General features: G+C 43.6%; 1 protein-coding gene across 1 annotated transcript in view; it reads left to right on the top strand.

The window, feature by feature from the left end:
* Positions 1 to 13,333, top strand: part of DIO1 (deiodinase, iodothyronine, type I) — a 31,765-nt gene extending 18,432 nt beyond the window's left edge. The window contains 3 exon segments of the mRNA XM_006879811.1: positions 681 to 824; positions 8,703 to 8,902; positions 13,265 to 13,333. Coding sequence (XP_006879873.1) covers positions 681 to 824; positions 8,703 to 8,902; positions 13,265 to 13,333 — 413 coding nt within the window.
* The last annotated feature ends 1,585 nt before the right edge of the window (positions 13,334 to 14,918 follow it).

Here is a 14,918-nt window from a genome sequence, read left to right on the forward strand (position 1 = left end):
CATCAGAATGCTGGATAATGACTAGGGATGACAGAAGGAGAATTGATGCCTTTGTGCTGTGGTGCTGGAGAAGAGTACTGAATATAGTTTGGACTGCTAGGAGAACAAGCAAGTTTGTCCTGAAAGGGGTGAAACAAGGCTGCTCTTTGGAGGAAAGGACTCTGAAACTCTGACATACTTTGGGCATGTTGCAAAGAGGAACCAGTCCTTGGAGAGGGACATCATGCTTGGGAGGGTGGAAGGACAGAGCAAGAGAAGAAGAGCCTTGATGGGATAGATTGACTAGATTGACTCAATAACTTGGGTAACGGGGTAGGTGTGTTGGAGACAATGAAATTGGCTCAAGCAAGGGCAGGGTTTGGAGCTGTTGTACATAGTATCACTATGAGTCGCAAATGACGCAATCACACATAACAACAAGGAGAAGGGTAAATGAAGTTATGATTCTTGTAGACTTGTTTCTTCTCTATATTTTTTGTTACCTTCTGTTTTTACTCCTCCCGTAGTCAAACCCTGTAGTTTCATCTGTGATGGTCTTTCACAAACTAGAGGCTGCCCATGTAGACCATGAATTATGTAAACTGTATGGCAATTGACCGAGTTTTCGCATGAGACTATGATCCCAAGTTTTCAAATTTGGATTCAGTGCTTGGTTTATAATCATTCTGTTTCTGTTTTAGGTGTCAGACCACTGGTGCTGAATTTTGGAAGCTGCACTTGACCTTCATTTCTTTTAAAATTTGACCGTTTCAAGAGACTTATAGAAGACTTTAGTTCAGTAGCAGATTTTCTCATCATTTATATTGAAGAAGCACATCCAGCAGGTATAAAGATTCCCTGCATTGGCCTCTTTCCTTCCTCTATTTTCCCTTTGTTCCTTCTCCAAGTCCCTTCCCAAGGTGTAGAACTGCTATTCACTGGGCATTTGTCCAGTTCCTAATCTATTTACCTTCTTTATGTGAATTAGGTTTAATCACCACTTCCAAACATCACAGCAGAAAACCTAGAGTAACGGGATGGGAAAGTATGCATTCTACAGCTACAAAGAATTTAGACTTGAAATGTCATAAATGAAATGACTACTACAAAGCTATTAATGAAATACAGTTTAAGATTCTCCAATTTCAAAGGGACATGGTGGTTCATCTAAGTCAATGGTCTTCAAGCTTCAGGGTGCAGAAGAACCACCTAGAGGGCCCGTTACAGACTGCTGGGCCTCGCTCTCAGAGTTTCTGATTTAGAAGATCTGGGATGGGAACCAAGAATTTGCATTTCTGACTCATTCCCAGGTCATGCTGATGCTGCTGGTCTGGAGGATACACTGAGAAGCACTGCTCTAGGCAACTTTCACTTGGGGCATGAATATTTTATATAAGCCCTGGCAGATGGATGCTTATGTTGCTGTGTACCGTTGAGTCAGAACTGACGCATAGCTGACCCTCCAGTAAGTTTTCAGAAGTCAATCACACGGGAAGAGACGGTCCATCCTTCTGCAGAGCAGCTAGTGGATGAAAACCACATGCCTTTGGGATTGCAGCACAGCTTCTTGCCACTAGGCTACCAGAGCTCCCCATAAGGAATCCTTTACGTAGCCCTGACAGGTGAATGTGTATCTTTAGTGATCAGAAACTCATTGTTTCACAGGAGATCTTGTTCATTTTCTGAAAGGCTCTCATTTGCCAGAACATTCTTCATTACAGTTGACAGATGCGTGCTTTCTGAAAATGTCTACAAGATGGTTGAAGTTCCTTAAACTTTATAAAACGAGTTGGCACATCCCATCTCACTGATTCTCATAAGGATTGAACTCATAAATTTGATCTATGACACATAAATTTTATAACACATTTATAATCCAGGGACTGAAGAGGGCAAGAAGGCTAATAGGTTGTTTACTTACGTATCTCAACAAAAGATAGGAGAGATTCTGATTTATCAGCACTTGGGAGTGAATCTGAGCACAAGATCAGAGCTTAGTAAAAACTGGATGAATGAATGAGCATTTATTGTTGTTGTTATTATGTACCATTGAGTTGACTATAACTCATGGTAACCCTATGAACAATGGCTCTGAACCCTGTCTTATCCTGAGCCAATCTCACCATCGCTGACACACTTGAGCCCATTATTACAGTCACTGTGTCAATCCATCTCGTTGAGGGTCTTCCTGTCCCTCCACCTTTGCAAGCATCATGCTATTTTCCAAGGGCTGGTCCCTCTTTACTACTTACCCAAAGTATGTGAGATGGAGTTTCCCAATTCTTACCTCCAAGGAGCACCTTGGTTTCACTTTCTCTAGGCCAGACCTGTTAATTCTCTGATTGCTTGTTAAAAATACACTTTCCAGGGCCCCACTCTAAACCCTTTGCATCCTGTGCATAAGGAGCATTGCTTGTTGTTATTGTACTGTAGAGTCAGAACCGACACACAGCTGACTCTCCGGGAGGTTTTCAGAAGCAGTTAATCACACAGAAAGAGATCGCAGCCTTCATGCCTTCAGGATTTCAGTGCAGCTTCTTGCCACTAGGCCACCAGCCCAAGGAGAGTACTAAAGAAATTATGCAGGGAGACTGGGTAAGGCAGTGGTTAAGCATTTGGCTAACAGATGCATTGGTGATTTAAACAACAGGCCGTTCAGTGAGAGAAAGACGTGGCGGTCTGCTCCTGTAGAGGTTTATAGCCCAGGAAACCTAGGAATGTTCCACACTATTCTGGAGGGTTGTCACAGGTCAAAATTGGCTCCAAAACAATGCTGTAAGAAAGTTATGTAGATTCCTAACTAGGAGCAAACGGTTGTGCTTGACTGATACTCTAAAGGTTGGTTGTTTGAATCCACCCCATGTACCAGAAAAGACCTGACAATCTGCTTCTGTTAAGATTGAACTACTGATGTTTAGTCCAGTTGAGTGAATGCTGGTTCACAGTAAACCTAAAGCACAGAGTAGAGCTGCCCCATTGGGTTTCTGAGGCTGTAAATTTTGACAAGAGTAAACAGCCTCTTCTGTCTCCTATGGAATGCCTTGAGGGTCTTGTGGGTTTAAATCATTGACCTTTCCAATTAGCAACCCACCATGTAACCTGTACCAAAACCCCCTAAGGAGGCGTTCTACTCAAGGAATCCAAACCCACCCCAATAACAAAGAAGTTAGTTTTGAGAAGCTTCTCACATGATTTATATACATGTGAAGGTTTGAGAATTGCTTATCACTTAATACTGTGTTTATTTAACTGGAGCTTTGGTGGCCTAGTGATAAGAAACTACACTGCAATCCTGAAGGCATGTGGTTTGAATCCACCAGCTGTTCTGCAAGAAAAAGATGGGCGGCAATTAACTGCCTCTGAAAACTCACTGGAGGGTCAGCTATGGGTCGGTCCCAACTCAATGGCACATTATAACCACCAACAACGAGTACATAAAGATTCCTTATACTGTACTCTCAACTCTTACCCATATTTGAAAAATTCATTAACAAAATCCAAGTAAAACTGTCTAGGAAGCAAGAGAATAAAGAGAAACATATGTGTCTTTTGTCAACTATCCTTCTTTGAGAGCAGCAGTCATTAGGAAGAGAGAACTGAGCACAGACAAAGGTGCCTGAGGTCTCCCTGACCAAGAAGAGGAAAGGCCTCGATGTCACCCCTGCTGGCAGCTGATGTCCAAAGTTGAGTTAACTGTCCTGGGACAACACTTCTCAAAGTACGCGAGGGTCTTGTTAAAATGTAGATTCTGGCTCTGCCAGTTGAGGACTTTTGACAAGCTCTCCCAAAAGAACATGACTCTGCTGGTCATGACTGTGCTTTGCACAAGGTGTTGCAGATTCCAACCTTAATCTCCTCCATAAGAAAAGACTGCAAAATGAAACAAGCTGTATCAGATGGCACAGAACTTGCTTACTGGGCCTGATACTAGTCTCTGGATCTGTTGTGTTTTATTTGGTGGTGGTTGTGTTTTTTCCCTGGACACAAACTGGCAGCCTTTCTAGAATTCAGATCTATCCACATCAAGACAAAAAGGAAAGGCTTCCTGTCTCTGCCCTGACACAGAGCAGTTCTGTGTGTCTGTGCATGGACACATCTGATTCAGAGAACTCCTCCTCTTCTCCATCTTCCTCCCCAGGCTACTTAACTCCTTCAGTCAGAGGTAGGGTAAGGTTTAAACTCTACCTAAGTTAAAATGCAGAGAGCCACAGTCCACCCATCCTAGGGGGTCTGTGACCTTTGGCACAAATTATCTGGCTGTTCTGTCTCCCACATGCCAGCTACTTGCCCAAATAATGTAAAGGGAGCCATGAAGCATTGTTGAGAGAATGCAGATTGGAGTTTCAGACTTAAGTGTGAGTCCTTGTCCCATCACGTGTTGGCAAGCTACCTTCCAAGCCTGTATCTGCACCTCTAAAATGGGGATGACAACATTTTCTTTCTACAATATTTAACCAGCACCTGCCATGTGCCCAGCCCTATGTTGGGCCCAGATGTACAGAGACAAAAGATACATATAGTCCTTGCCTCTGAAGAACTCACAGTTAAGTTGGGGAGGCAAGTCCCTGTTTTTCTCTGGGTCTCCACATTGTTAGCTGCAAAATGGAGGCAATTATTTCAGGTTGGCTTGCTGAGGAAGTGGCTGTGACGCTCCAGTGAGCTAACAGGTGCACAAGGCTGCCTAAAACATCAGACAGATACAGGCCAGTGAGGGTGCCACCAGAGAAGTTCTGTTATCTTGGACAGACAATAAATATGTGGTCAAGCACTTTTATAGAAGCGTGAATTTCTGCTGAGAGTTCTTTTGCTTGGGGGAGGGGCCACTGAGCAAGTAGACCTTGAAGCATGAAAAAGCTGGAGCCAAGTCTACTTGCTAGACTTAAGCCACTCTTATTACCCAAGAGAAGGAATGATTATTGCAAACACAGGTCATATGGTTTCTGAAAGAAGCCATGACTGCATTACATGAGTTACAAATTCTCTTTGAGAAAGTCAAGGTCAGAAGCAGGTTATGGTCACTTTTCAATCTGTAGGGCTATAAGTTAATGAGGGCCATTTCCTACAAGTGAGGACAATTTCCTACAAGTGCACCTTGATAAATAAGGACAAGGGGAAACCCTATTTCTTTTAAAGATAATTGAACCCTGACAATAATAGTTGAACTAACCAGTTCAACAGGGTAGCAAACAACAAATACTGGGGAGATTGTGGAGATACTGGAACTCTTACTCACTGCTGGTGGGAGTGTAAAACAGTATAGCCACTAAAGAAAGTGATTTTGTGCTTTCTCAAAAAGGTGGATTCAGTAAAAAGTTCGATCCAGTAATTCCACTACTGGGAATATTATACCCTAAAGAAACCAGAACCACGACTCAAACAGCTGTATGCACACCCATGTTTAGTGCTGTGTCATTCACAATAGCAAGGAGATGGAAGCAACACAAGTGCCCATTAACAAACGAATTGACAGAAAAACAATGGTATATTCACACAATGAACTACTATGCCACACTGAAAACCAATGAAGTCATAAAACGTTTCATGACCGGTGGGAGCCTGGAGGACATTATGCTGAGTGAAATATCTCAGTCACACAAGGATAAATAACACATACCACTGCTGTTATAAAATAGGACAGAGATGGTGGAGGAGTTGGGGAGAGAATGGGAAAAGAGGGGAGAGATAATGACAGGGAAAAACTGTCCGAAAGGAATATAAGATTAGGCGTTATATGTATGACAGAAACCTGGAGTAAGGGATGCTTCTCTGGGTGGGTTGGGGGAGGAGGAAGGAGAGATGGGAGAAGAGACTGTTCAACAATGAAAAAAATAATAAATATTACAAAAAAAAAGAAATACAAAGAACTTGTTAGAAATGCAAATTTTCATTCAAATGTAAATTATCATTAAAAAAAATAACTGAAACTTATTTCCATAAAGTCAAAACTCACTCATCGCTAACCCTCCTTTGGGTTTGTGAGGCTGTAAATCTCACAGGCGGAGATCGCCCGTCCTGCTCTGAAGGAGCTGGTGGTGAATTCAAACAGCCAGCGGTGTTTCTCCATGTGGAGTCTGCTTTTGGAAAAATCACTGCTAGAGCAGACTACAATAGTAGAAAAGTCAGGGTCTGGACCAAAAAGCAAAATTCTTTCTCACATGTTTGTTATTTGGGGATGGTCAGGCAAAAGAAACTATTCTTTGAGTAGCCGTGTGTCAGGCTTGGGTGTTGGAAACACCACTCAAATGAACTTATTTAAGCTTCACAGTCACTTTGCAATGTATATTCAACTATTCTCATTTAATAGTTGAAAAAGAAAAACCCAACCCTGAGGCTTAAAGAATTCACTCAACATCATACAGTTGAAGGGGGTTTGGGAAGGTTTCCTGGGGGACGTGGTATTAGAGCAGTAATCCCAATGGTGGCCCTAGTTCAATAATGTCTGAGAACACTCTGGGTTGATATGACTTGGAAGGCTGCTACTGGCATGAATTAGGAAGCTCTGGTGGCCAAATGGTAAGGAGCTGTGCTGCCAGCCCAAAGGCAGCAGTTCAAATTTGTCAGCTACTCCGTGGAAGATGGACATTCTCCTTCCGTGCGATTTACTGCCTCTGAAAACTTACTGGAGGATCAGTTAATGGGTTATTTCCAACTCGACAGTACATAACAACATAAAACAACTGGTATCAGTGGGGTAGAGGCCAGGGGTTATTCAATATCCTGAAATCACAAGACAGTTCCCCATGCCAAAGAATTATCCAGCCCCAAATGTTAATAGTATCAAGGCTGAGAACCTCTGTTTTTTATTCCAACTATTACAGAGCACATAGGATTTCCAAAGTGGAAGAGGAGGGGGAAAGGCAGATGGATCATCATGAGCAAAAGCACAGAGTGCCAGCCTCATTAGAAGAGGACTCCCTTCGGCTGGGTGTGGAAGGGCTGGCAGATCTAACTGGAATCATAGGTTGAGATAAATCACAGACTGTGGATTGCTAAATGCTGTGCTAAGGCGTGCATCCTGTAACTGGCTTTTAAGTAGAGAGAGAATATGATCAAATTTCATGTTAGAAATCATGCTCAGTTTTGTGAATGATGGATGGGAAGGCAGAAAGAGGAGGAGGGAGAAAGACTGCTCAGGAGAAGAGGACACGAGGGGCCACTGCCAAGCTAGCAGTTGTACTTGGAAACTCAGAGAAATCCAGGAGGCAGTTAGTAGAGCTGGCACAGCATCTACAGTGCTCAAGTTGAAATATATGAACAAACCAGAGAGATAGTCTCACTCCACTCACAAGTAGAGATAGGAATTGTGTTGGACTAACACTGGCAGCGATATAGACTAAGCATCGGTCTGGTTACCAAAAGGTTGACGGTTTGAACTCACCAGCTGCTCCACGGGAAAAAAATGGGTGAGCCAGCTCCTGTAAAGATTCATAGCCGTGGAAACCCTATATGCCAACTCTGTTCTGTTCTACAGGCAGGAACTAGCTCGCTGCCAGTGGGGCTTTTTGGGTGGGGTATGCAAATGGAAGACAACTGACGGGTGGACAGAGTCAAGCATTTCCAAGTATACCACTTAGCTGGAGCAAGGAGCTGGAAGGAATTGACTGGAGTTGAGGTTGGAGAGATGGATAGAGGCCAAGTCATTGAGGACCTCTTGGCCACATACGGAGTAGCTTGAGACTTAGCCTAAGAGTGACAGGGAGTCAGGGAATATTGTAAGTAGAAGTTGTCAGGTTTGCATGTTAGAAAGTCATTGTGGTGGAAAGCAATTAGGAAAAGAATTGTCTAGACTCTAAAGCAATTCTTAAACTTCAGTGTGCATCAGAATCCTCCGGAGGGTTATTAAAACAGAGATTGCTGGTACCATTCTCCGTAGGTCTTAGGTGGGGCTCGAGAATGTGCAAACAAGGAGATGTCGCTGGTTCTGGGACCACATACTGCACTAGATTCTTGTCTTTTAAGAGTGTGGTCCAAAATATCTCAGTCACAAAAGGACAAATACTGCATAGCACCACTGGTATAAAGCTGGTCTGAAATGAGGGTTTGGGAGGAGACTAGGATAACAGTGGATAGATAATGAACATTGCACTGGAACAGAGGAGGGAAAGAACTGTTTTAAAGGAATGCATGATTAGGCATTATGTGTACGACAACAGCCCAGAATAAGAGGTACATTGCAAAGAGGACTGGGGGAGGGAGGTAGTTGTACAACAAAGAATTAATATTTTTTTTAAAAAAGTGAATTGAGGGAAGGGGGAGGGAGGGATGAGGATAAAAATGTGCAACAATGAATGAATGAAAATCTAACTTTTCTATAAACTTTCATTAAAGTCACAATTAAAATAAAAAATTTTGTTTTTTAAAAAAATAAGTAAAATAGAAGTGTGGTCCGGGCACTAGCAGCTTTGACATTTTGAGAGCTAATTAGCTATTTTGTACCACCATAGACTGAGTCAAAATCGCCCTTTAACAAGGTCCCTGAGTGAAGCACACTAAAGATTGAGAAATACAGGTTGATTGTTGTACCTGATGCTGAACAGCCGAGGCCTGGGTCTCGGTCCTGGATGCACGATTAAGGCCTTATTGTGTCTTCAGTAATTCACCTGAGTAGAGAGCTGGACCAACTGCTTCTTTTGCTAGAAACTCATTAGAAGTGGGGGGCATTTAGTCCATAGGAAGTGTGTGCTAATAACTCTGTGGGCCTGCTGCCCACCTTTCTCCTGTAGATGGTTGGGCTTTTAAGAACAACGTGGTCATCAGGAATCACCGGAACCTCCAGGACCGGCTTCGGGCAGCTCGCCTGCTTCTGGAGAGAAGCCCCCAGTGCCCTGTGGTGGTGGACACCATGCAGAACGTGAGCAGCCAGCGCTACGCAGCTCTGCCAGAGAGGCTCTATGTGCTCCAGGAGGGCAGGATTCTCTACAAGGTGGTGACTGGAAACAGGAGGCCCAGGGGGGCAAAGGGGGCCCAGGGAGGGCAAGTGCACACAGAGAGAGCTTTGCCTCGGCAGACCTGGATTCAAAGCCCTATCTGTCATTTAGCAGCCGTGTGACCATGGGTTAGTTTTTTCCTGAACCTTCAGTTTTCTCAGCTGCACAGTGAGGATGTTGATTCCCACCTCACAGGGAATGAAATAACACACATGAAAATCCTTAGCATTTGGACTGGAACTGCACTCTCCTGCTGTCTTCTGAACTCAGATGACCGGCTCCAGCCAAAGCTCTGATTTCAAGGAAAAATCCCCACTTCCTCGTGTAAAATGGATGAGGAATGGGAGAATTTGAAGCTGCTAATATCTGAGGAGGGAGCTCTGTTGTCAAACCCAAAGGCAGGCCAGCAGAATCCACCAGTTGCTCTGTGCGAGAAAGACGGGCAATCTCCTCTTATGCAATTTACAGCCTCTGAAAGACCTCTGGAGGGTCAGCTGCACACAGCAACAATTTTTGAAGAGGAACCTTGCTGGCACAGGGATTATGCTCTCAGCCAGTCATTGGCTTGAAAAATGTGGTGGCCTGCTTTTGTAGATCACAACTTTGGAAGTTCTGTGGGGCTAGCCTAGGGGGTGGCTATGAATTGGAATTAATTTGATAGCACATAACAACATGAATCTCTGTGGCATGCCTGAATATGAAGGGTGGGTATTGTTGTTCTGCGTCATTTGATAACCTTCCAGGCAGGGTAAAACTGTCCCATGGAGTTTCCGGGGCTAAATCTTTAAGGGAGCAAATGGCCAGATTGTCTCTCCCACAAAGACATGGGAGCTATTGAATCTCTGACCTTTCAGTTGGTTTTCAACCACTTAACATAGCACCACAAGGCAGTAAGGTAGGAGGCTACAAGAGGAGGAGTTCCAAAGTCAGAAGCTAGACACGCTTCTCTTCCACCGGAGGCCTACACGCCGCCGTTGCTGCCGCCGCGGTGTCTCTAGTGATCCCAGAGAAGTTCCAGCACATTTTGCGAGTACTCAACACTAGCATCGATGGGCGGCGGAAAATAGCCTTTGCCATCACTGCCATTAAGGGTGTAGGGCGAAGATATGCTCATGTGGTGTTGAGGAAAGCAGACATTGACCTCACCAAGAGGGCAGGAGAGCTTACTGAAGAGGAGGTGGAGCGTGTGATCACCATTATGCAGAATCCACGCCAGTACAAGATTCCAGACTGGTTCTTGAACAGACAAAAAGATGTGAAGGATGGGAAATACAGTCAGGGTTTGGCCAGTGGTCTGGACAACAAGCTCCGTGAAGACCTGGAGCGACTGAAGAAGATCCGTGCCACAGAGGGCTACGCCACTTTTGGGGCCTTCGAGTTCGAGGCCAGCACACCAAGACCACTGGCCGTCAGGGCCGTACTGTGGGTGTGTCCAAGAAGAAATAAGTCTGTAGGCTTCATCTGTTAATAAATAGTTTATACATCTTCAAAAAAAAGAAGCTAGACATGCTATTCTCAGAACCAAGTAGCTAGGGAATATACAATTCTGAATTTTCCGAAATCTTATCTGAGTCATGACTAGACATGGTAACATAGTAACGAGAAACCCTCCTGATGTTCCCAACCCAAATAGCATTGAATCTAGCAGACAACTGAGAAGGCTGTTGGCACTCTCGTCCCAGCATTGCATTGTTTGGATGTTCTGACTCAAGTCTTAAGCATGACATTTCAGGATAAGCTAAATTGCTGAGCAACCACACCCTCCTCTTGGCAAAAATATATTATCAGATTACATTACCAAGAGGAACACAATGGAAAATTCATTCTTAAAATAATAAACAAACACCGTTTTTTATTTATAAATATTGTTAAGATCTTCAAGGACTTGCCCAACTCAAAGGCAAAGCCCCTATTTGTTTGCCATAGAAGATGGACCACGCACGGTAACTACTTGAACAGCAAACTCCATGTCAGTTTTACCTTCCTCAGCCCTAACTGAGGGGAACTCTCCTCTTTAGCGGTAAAAGTAGATCCACGTTTTATGGCTGGAGAGAGTCCAGGGCATTCAAAACTGAAGCAGACGTTTGTGCAGGATTATTTATGGCAGATTGTGTGATGCCTGTGTAGTACTCTGATATAATAGGAGGGAAAATGAAATCTGAAGCAGAGAGAATTCAATTTCCAACTTTTACTAGGTGAACATGGAGGTTTCACATCAGAGGACTGTTGCTACCCCCAGCTTCTTTTCATGGTTTCCGTACCTTGCCAAAGTAAATTCATCTTATACGGACCTGTAAAAGTACTGTATCGGGAGGCCTTCGAGAAGACACTTCCAAAGTCTGCGCAGAGGACCTACCCCACTTGTGCACACAGAGTAGAGGCACAGCCCCATCTGTGACACACTCCTGAGAGCAAACCCACATTTTAATGGCTATTGTCCCTTCCAAAGTGGGAGGGAAAGTGATGGAGCTCTGTACACTGTGACATACTTACTTGTGCTACTTTCAACAGTCATTTTGTTAGTATGTGAATGGTAAGCATTGTCCATTTAAAAATATCAAAACATTGTCCTTTTGCAAGGAAAAAGAAAATATGTCCAATTTAATTGTTGGTAAATCTAACTTTTAAAGGAAATCTTGCTTCTTCTTGTTGTGCACCATTGAGTCAGGATTAACTCATAGCTGACCCTCCAGCAGGTTTTCAGAGACAGTAAACTGCATCCTTCTCACACAGAGCAGCTGGTGGATTCAAACCACATGCCTTTGGGATGGCAGACCAGTTTCTTACAACTAGGCCACCAGAGCCCTGTTTTATCTCCAAAGACCATATAATGCGAAGTTTTATTATTTAATAATAAGAAAGCTTAATCTTATTGTGTTAAAAATAATGCATAAAATGTATAGATTTTCCTAAATGCAATGTCAACATTTATTCTCTATCCGTGTTTAAGATATTAAATTGTATTATTACTGAAAAAAAAAAAAAAGCTAGACACGCTCAAGAGAAGAAAAGGGACTGAGCCTTGATTTCATTTCTGGTGACGCTTTCCCCTCTAGCCTGAGCCTCTGCCCACTGTGTACTGTTAGCCTCTCCTGAAGGGACAGAACCAGCTTTCATAGCTGCACAAATTCACCCCTCAAAGGGCAGAAGAAACCCAGTAATGCGGGCGGACCGTAGCTCCTCTGTCCTCAGGTCCAGTAGGGCCTAACGAAGCAGACTATTTCACAAGGAACAGCTTGCAAATGAATCCTGATGGTGCCAAAGGTCACATACAAGAATTCCTCTCACCTCCTTGCTAAGACAGCATGACTGAGGGAAGCTAGCCACTGAATCTTTCTACTCTGGGGTAGGCCTTGTGCTGTGTGCAGAATTACAAATACTCAAGGCTGGCCTCAAACTGCTCACAATCTCTAGGATAAGGGTCGAGGGAGGGGCCTACAATTTTTTCAGTAAACAGATAGTTTAGATATTTCTAGTTTTATAGACCAGAATATCTCTGTCCCAGCTATTCAACTCTGCTACGTAGCATGGAAACATCCATAGACAATATGAAACAAATATGTATCAGACAGCAGGACAGATTTGGTTCCTGGACTAAGAATCTGCTGACCCTTTGGGGTAAAGGAGGCTTCTCAGAGGAGGTGACAATTGCCTGGGACTGTAAGGAAGGTAAAGGTTTGGAAAATGGGCATGGTGAATGAAAGTTATTGTAAATGTAGGGCACAGGGCAGGAGCGGGTGTACTGAGGCATGTTAAATGGAGAATTAGGGGGCATTCAGGTGCAGAGGGTCTCATCCTGAGCTAGGGAGTTTGGCTTTCATCTTAAGGTTAAGGAGATCAATGAAAGGACTTTGAGCAGAGCAGTGGCATGATCAGATCTGTCGTGTGTGGAAAGATCCCTGGCTACTGAGGGCAGGAGGTGAAGAATGGAGGGACCAGAGACTGAGGATGGGAAGAGCTAGAAAGTGTGAAAGCTTCCCAAGGAGGAGAAAAAGGGGGCTGAACAAGGGCAGCAGGAAATGGGGGGTAGATGTGGTTCTGATGCAGAATGGAAAGAACTTGATGCAAACTCCAACCTGAAGCCTGATTGTGGAAGAAAAGCATATTTGTGTGAGGTTATTTTCCTTTAGGAACTGTCACTTTACCCTGTTTTTTTTTTCTGCTTTCCTGCCCTGTGCAATATTGGTGCAACTGAACACATGCCCCCTGCATGCTCTCATGTCTTCAGGGTTGCATCTGCCTGTATCTATGCCACGCTGACAACTCCCGTTTAGGTATCTTATCTCTCAAGTAAGCCCCAGGCTCATCTATTCCTACACATTGGAAAGGAAGAATCACTTGATTAATTTTTCTTTCAGGGTAAACCTGGCCCTGGGAACTACCATCCAGAGGAAGTGCGTGCTGTTCTGGAAAAGCTCAGCAGTTAATCTGGACAATCCTCAATTCTACACAGATGACAGGATTCCTCAAGTTTGGCTCTCCCACCTCAGCTGACTGGAACCGTTAGCTGTATTCCCAGCTAAATCACTAGCTCAGATTATTCTGACCTAAGCAAAGGACTCTCAGCTAGGGGCGTAAAGGATACAGCATTCAATCAGGATTGAGTTTGTTATAATCAGAAAAATGAATCTGCACTTGAACTGTTCAGGCAAGTTAAAGAATGTACCATTCCACATGCTCCGGGTGGAGACAGCATTTATTGCATGTGGGAGGGCGCAGTTGCACTGAATGGATGTACTTCTGGAGTGCTGCCTCGCTCCAGTCACTTCCAGCAGTTAAATGACAGGCTTTATAGGAAGTAAACTTACTTCACTCAAGTGGTTAAGTATGGCAGCCTTTGTATTTGGTAAATTCATTTTGCTCAATGTGGCATTTAGAGAATTGCTAATTTTAGGCACTAAACTGGTGTTTAGAACAAAATATGTTGTTTAAGGAGAGATTAAGAACTGGAAGAGTGGGAGCAGGAATGGGAGAAGCTAGTCGAGATGGTGATCCTGTCATCCTTTAAACCAGTCAGTGGAGGTGAGGGTGGGGGTGAGTTTCCATGGTAGCATATCTCCAGTTCTGTCATGGAAGGAAATGATATACACTTTACCATGCTAAGAAATATTTTAAAGAACCAGCTTTCTATACTCTGGGGTTCTCCATGAGCCTTGTGTCTGAACAGATTCATTTAGAGGGAAGGACTGATTTCCTGAAAGCTTTATAATGTTGACCAAACCAGGCAACAGGCAAAAACTGTCATTCAGTTATATAGTAGTTAATATGTAGAATTCTGTTTCTCTGATTTCCTTGCAAGTCTCTTAATGGTCATTTGTGTTAGATTACACAGGACTAATGGATAAGTATTGGTACTCATTTAATGCTGCTTCTTCTCATGTGTTTATGATGGCCACAGCCTAAAGTATGCAACGGTTGTGACTTGACTTGAAATAAATATTTTAAGATGCAGCAAGTTAATACAGAACTATTAAAATACATCTAGCTATTTTAGAGTACTTCAGTGTGATCTTTACATCTTCTTTTCCAGTTTGGGTCAGCCTGTTCTATCTTTTATAACCCCCTGTGAAGAGATCAGCAAGAATGCCGTAGGCAGAAAGGGACTCTTGGTAGGAAGAACTCTTGGTCACTGTGCGTTACATGTCGAACGTGGATTTGTCTGTGAAGTCCTGCTAGATGGCTGTACACTCAAATCAAATTCCCACTGCAACATGCAACACACAATACGCAACAAGGGTAACTGTTGTCATCTAGTAGTTATTCTCTTGGGGGCCAGATATACACATCAATGACCGTAAATCAAGGTAGTGTGACACGCCAGAGCTCAAAACAGACAGAGCCACCCCTCTGAGCTGGGGAACCTGGCTTGGCTGTATGTAGGTGGTAGCACCTGAACGTGGTCTTTCTGGATATCCAGAGCTTCCACAGTTTGGGATGGGAGCCTGGAGAACATTATTATGTTAGGCAGGCTTCTCTAAAATAGCAAGGCCAATGAGATGAGATCACTATGAT

This window comes from Elephantulus edwardii, unplaced genomic scaffold (genome assembly GCF_000299155.1).
Source record: "Elephantulus edwardii isolate Elephantulus edwardi_28Jun2011 unplaced genomic scaffold, EleEdw1.0 scaffold00005, whole genome shotgun sequence".
NCBI lineage: Eukaryota > Metazoa > Chordata > Mammalia > Macroscelidea > Macroscelididae > Elephantulus > Elephantulus edwardii.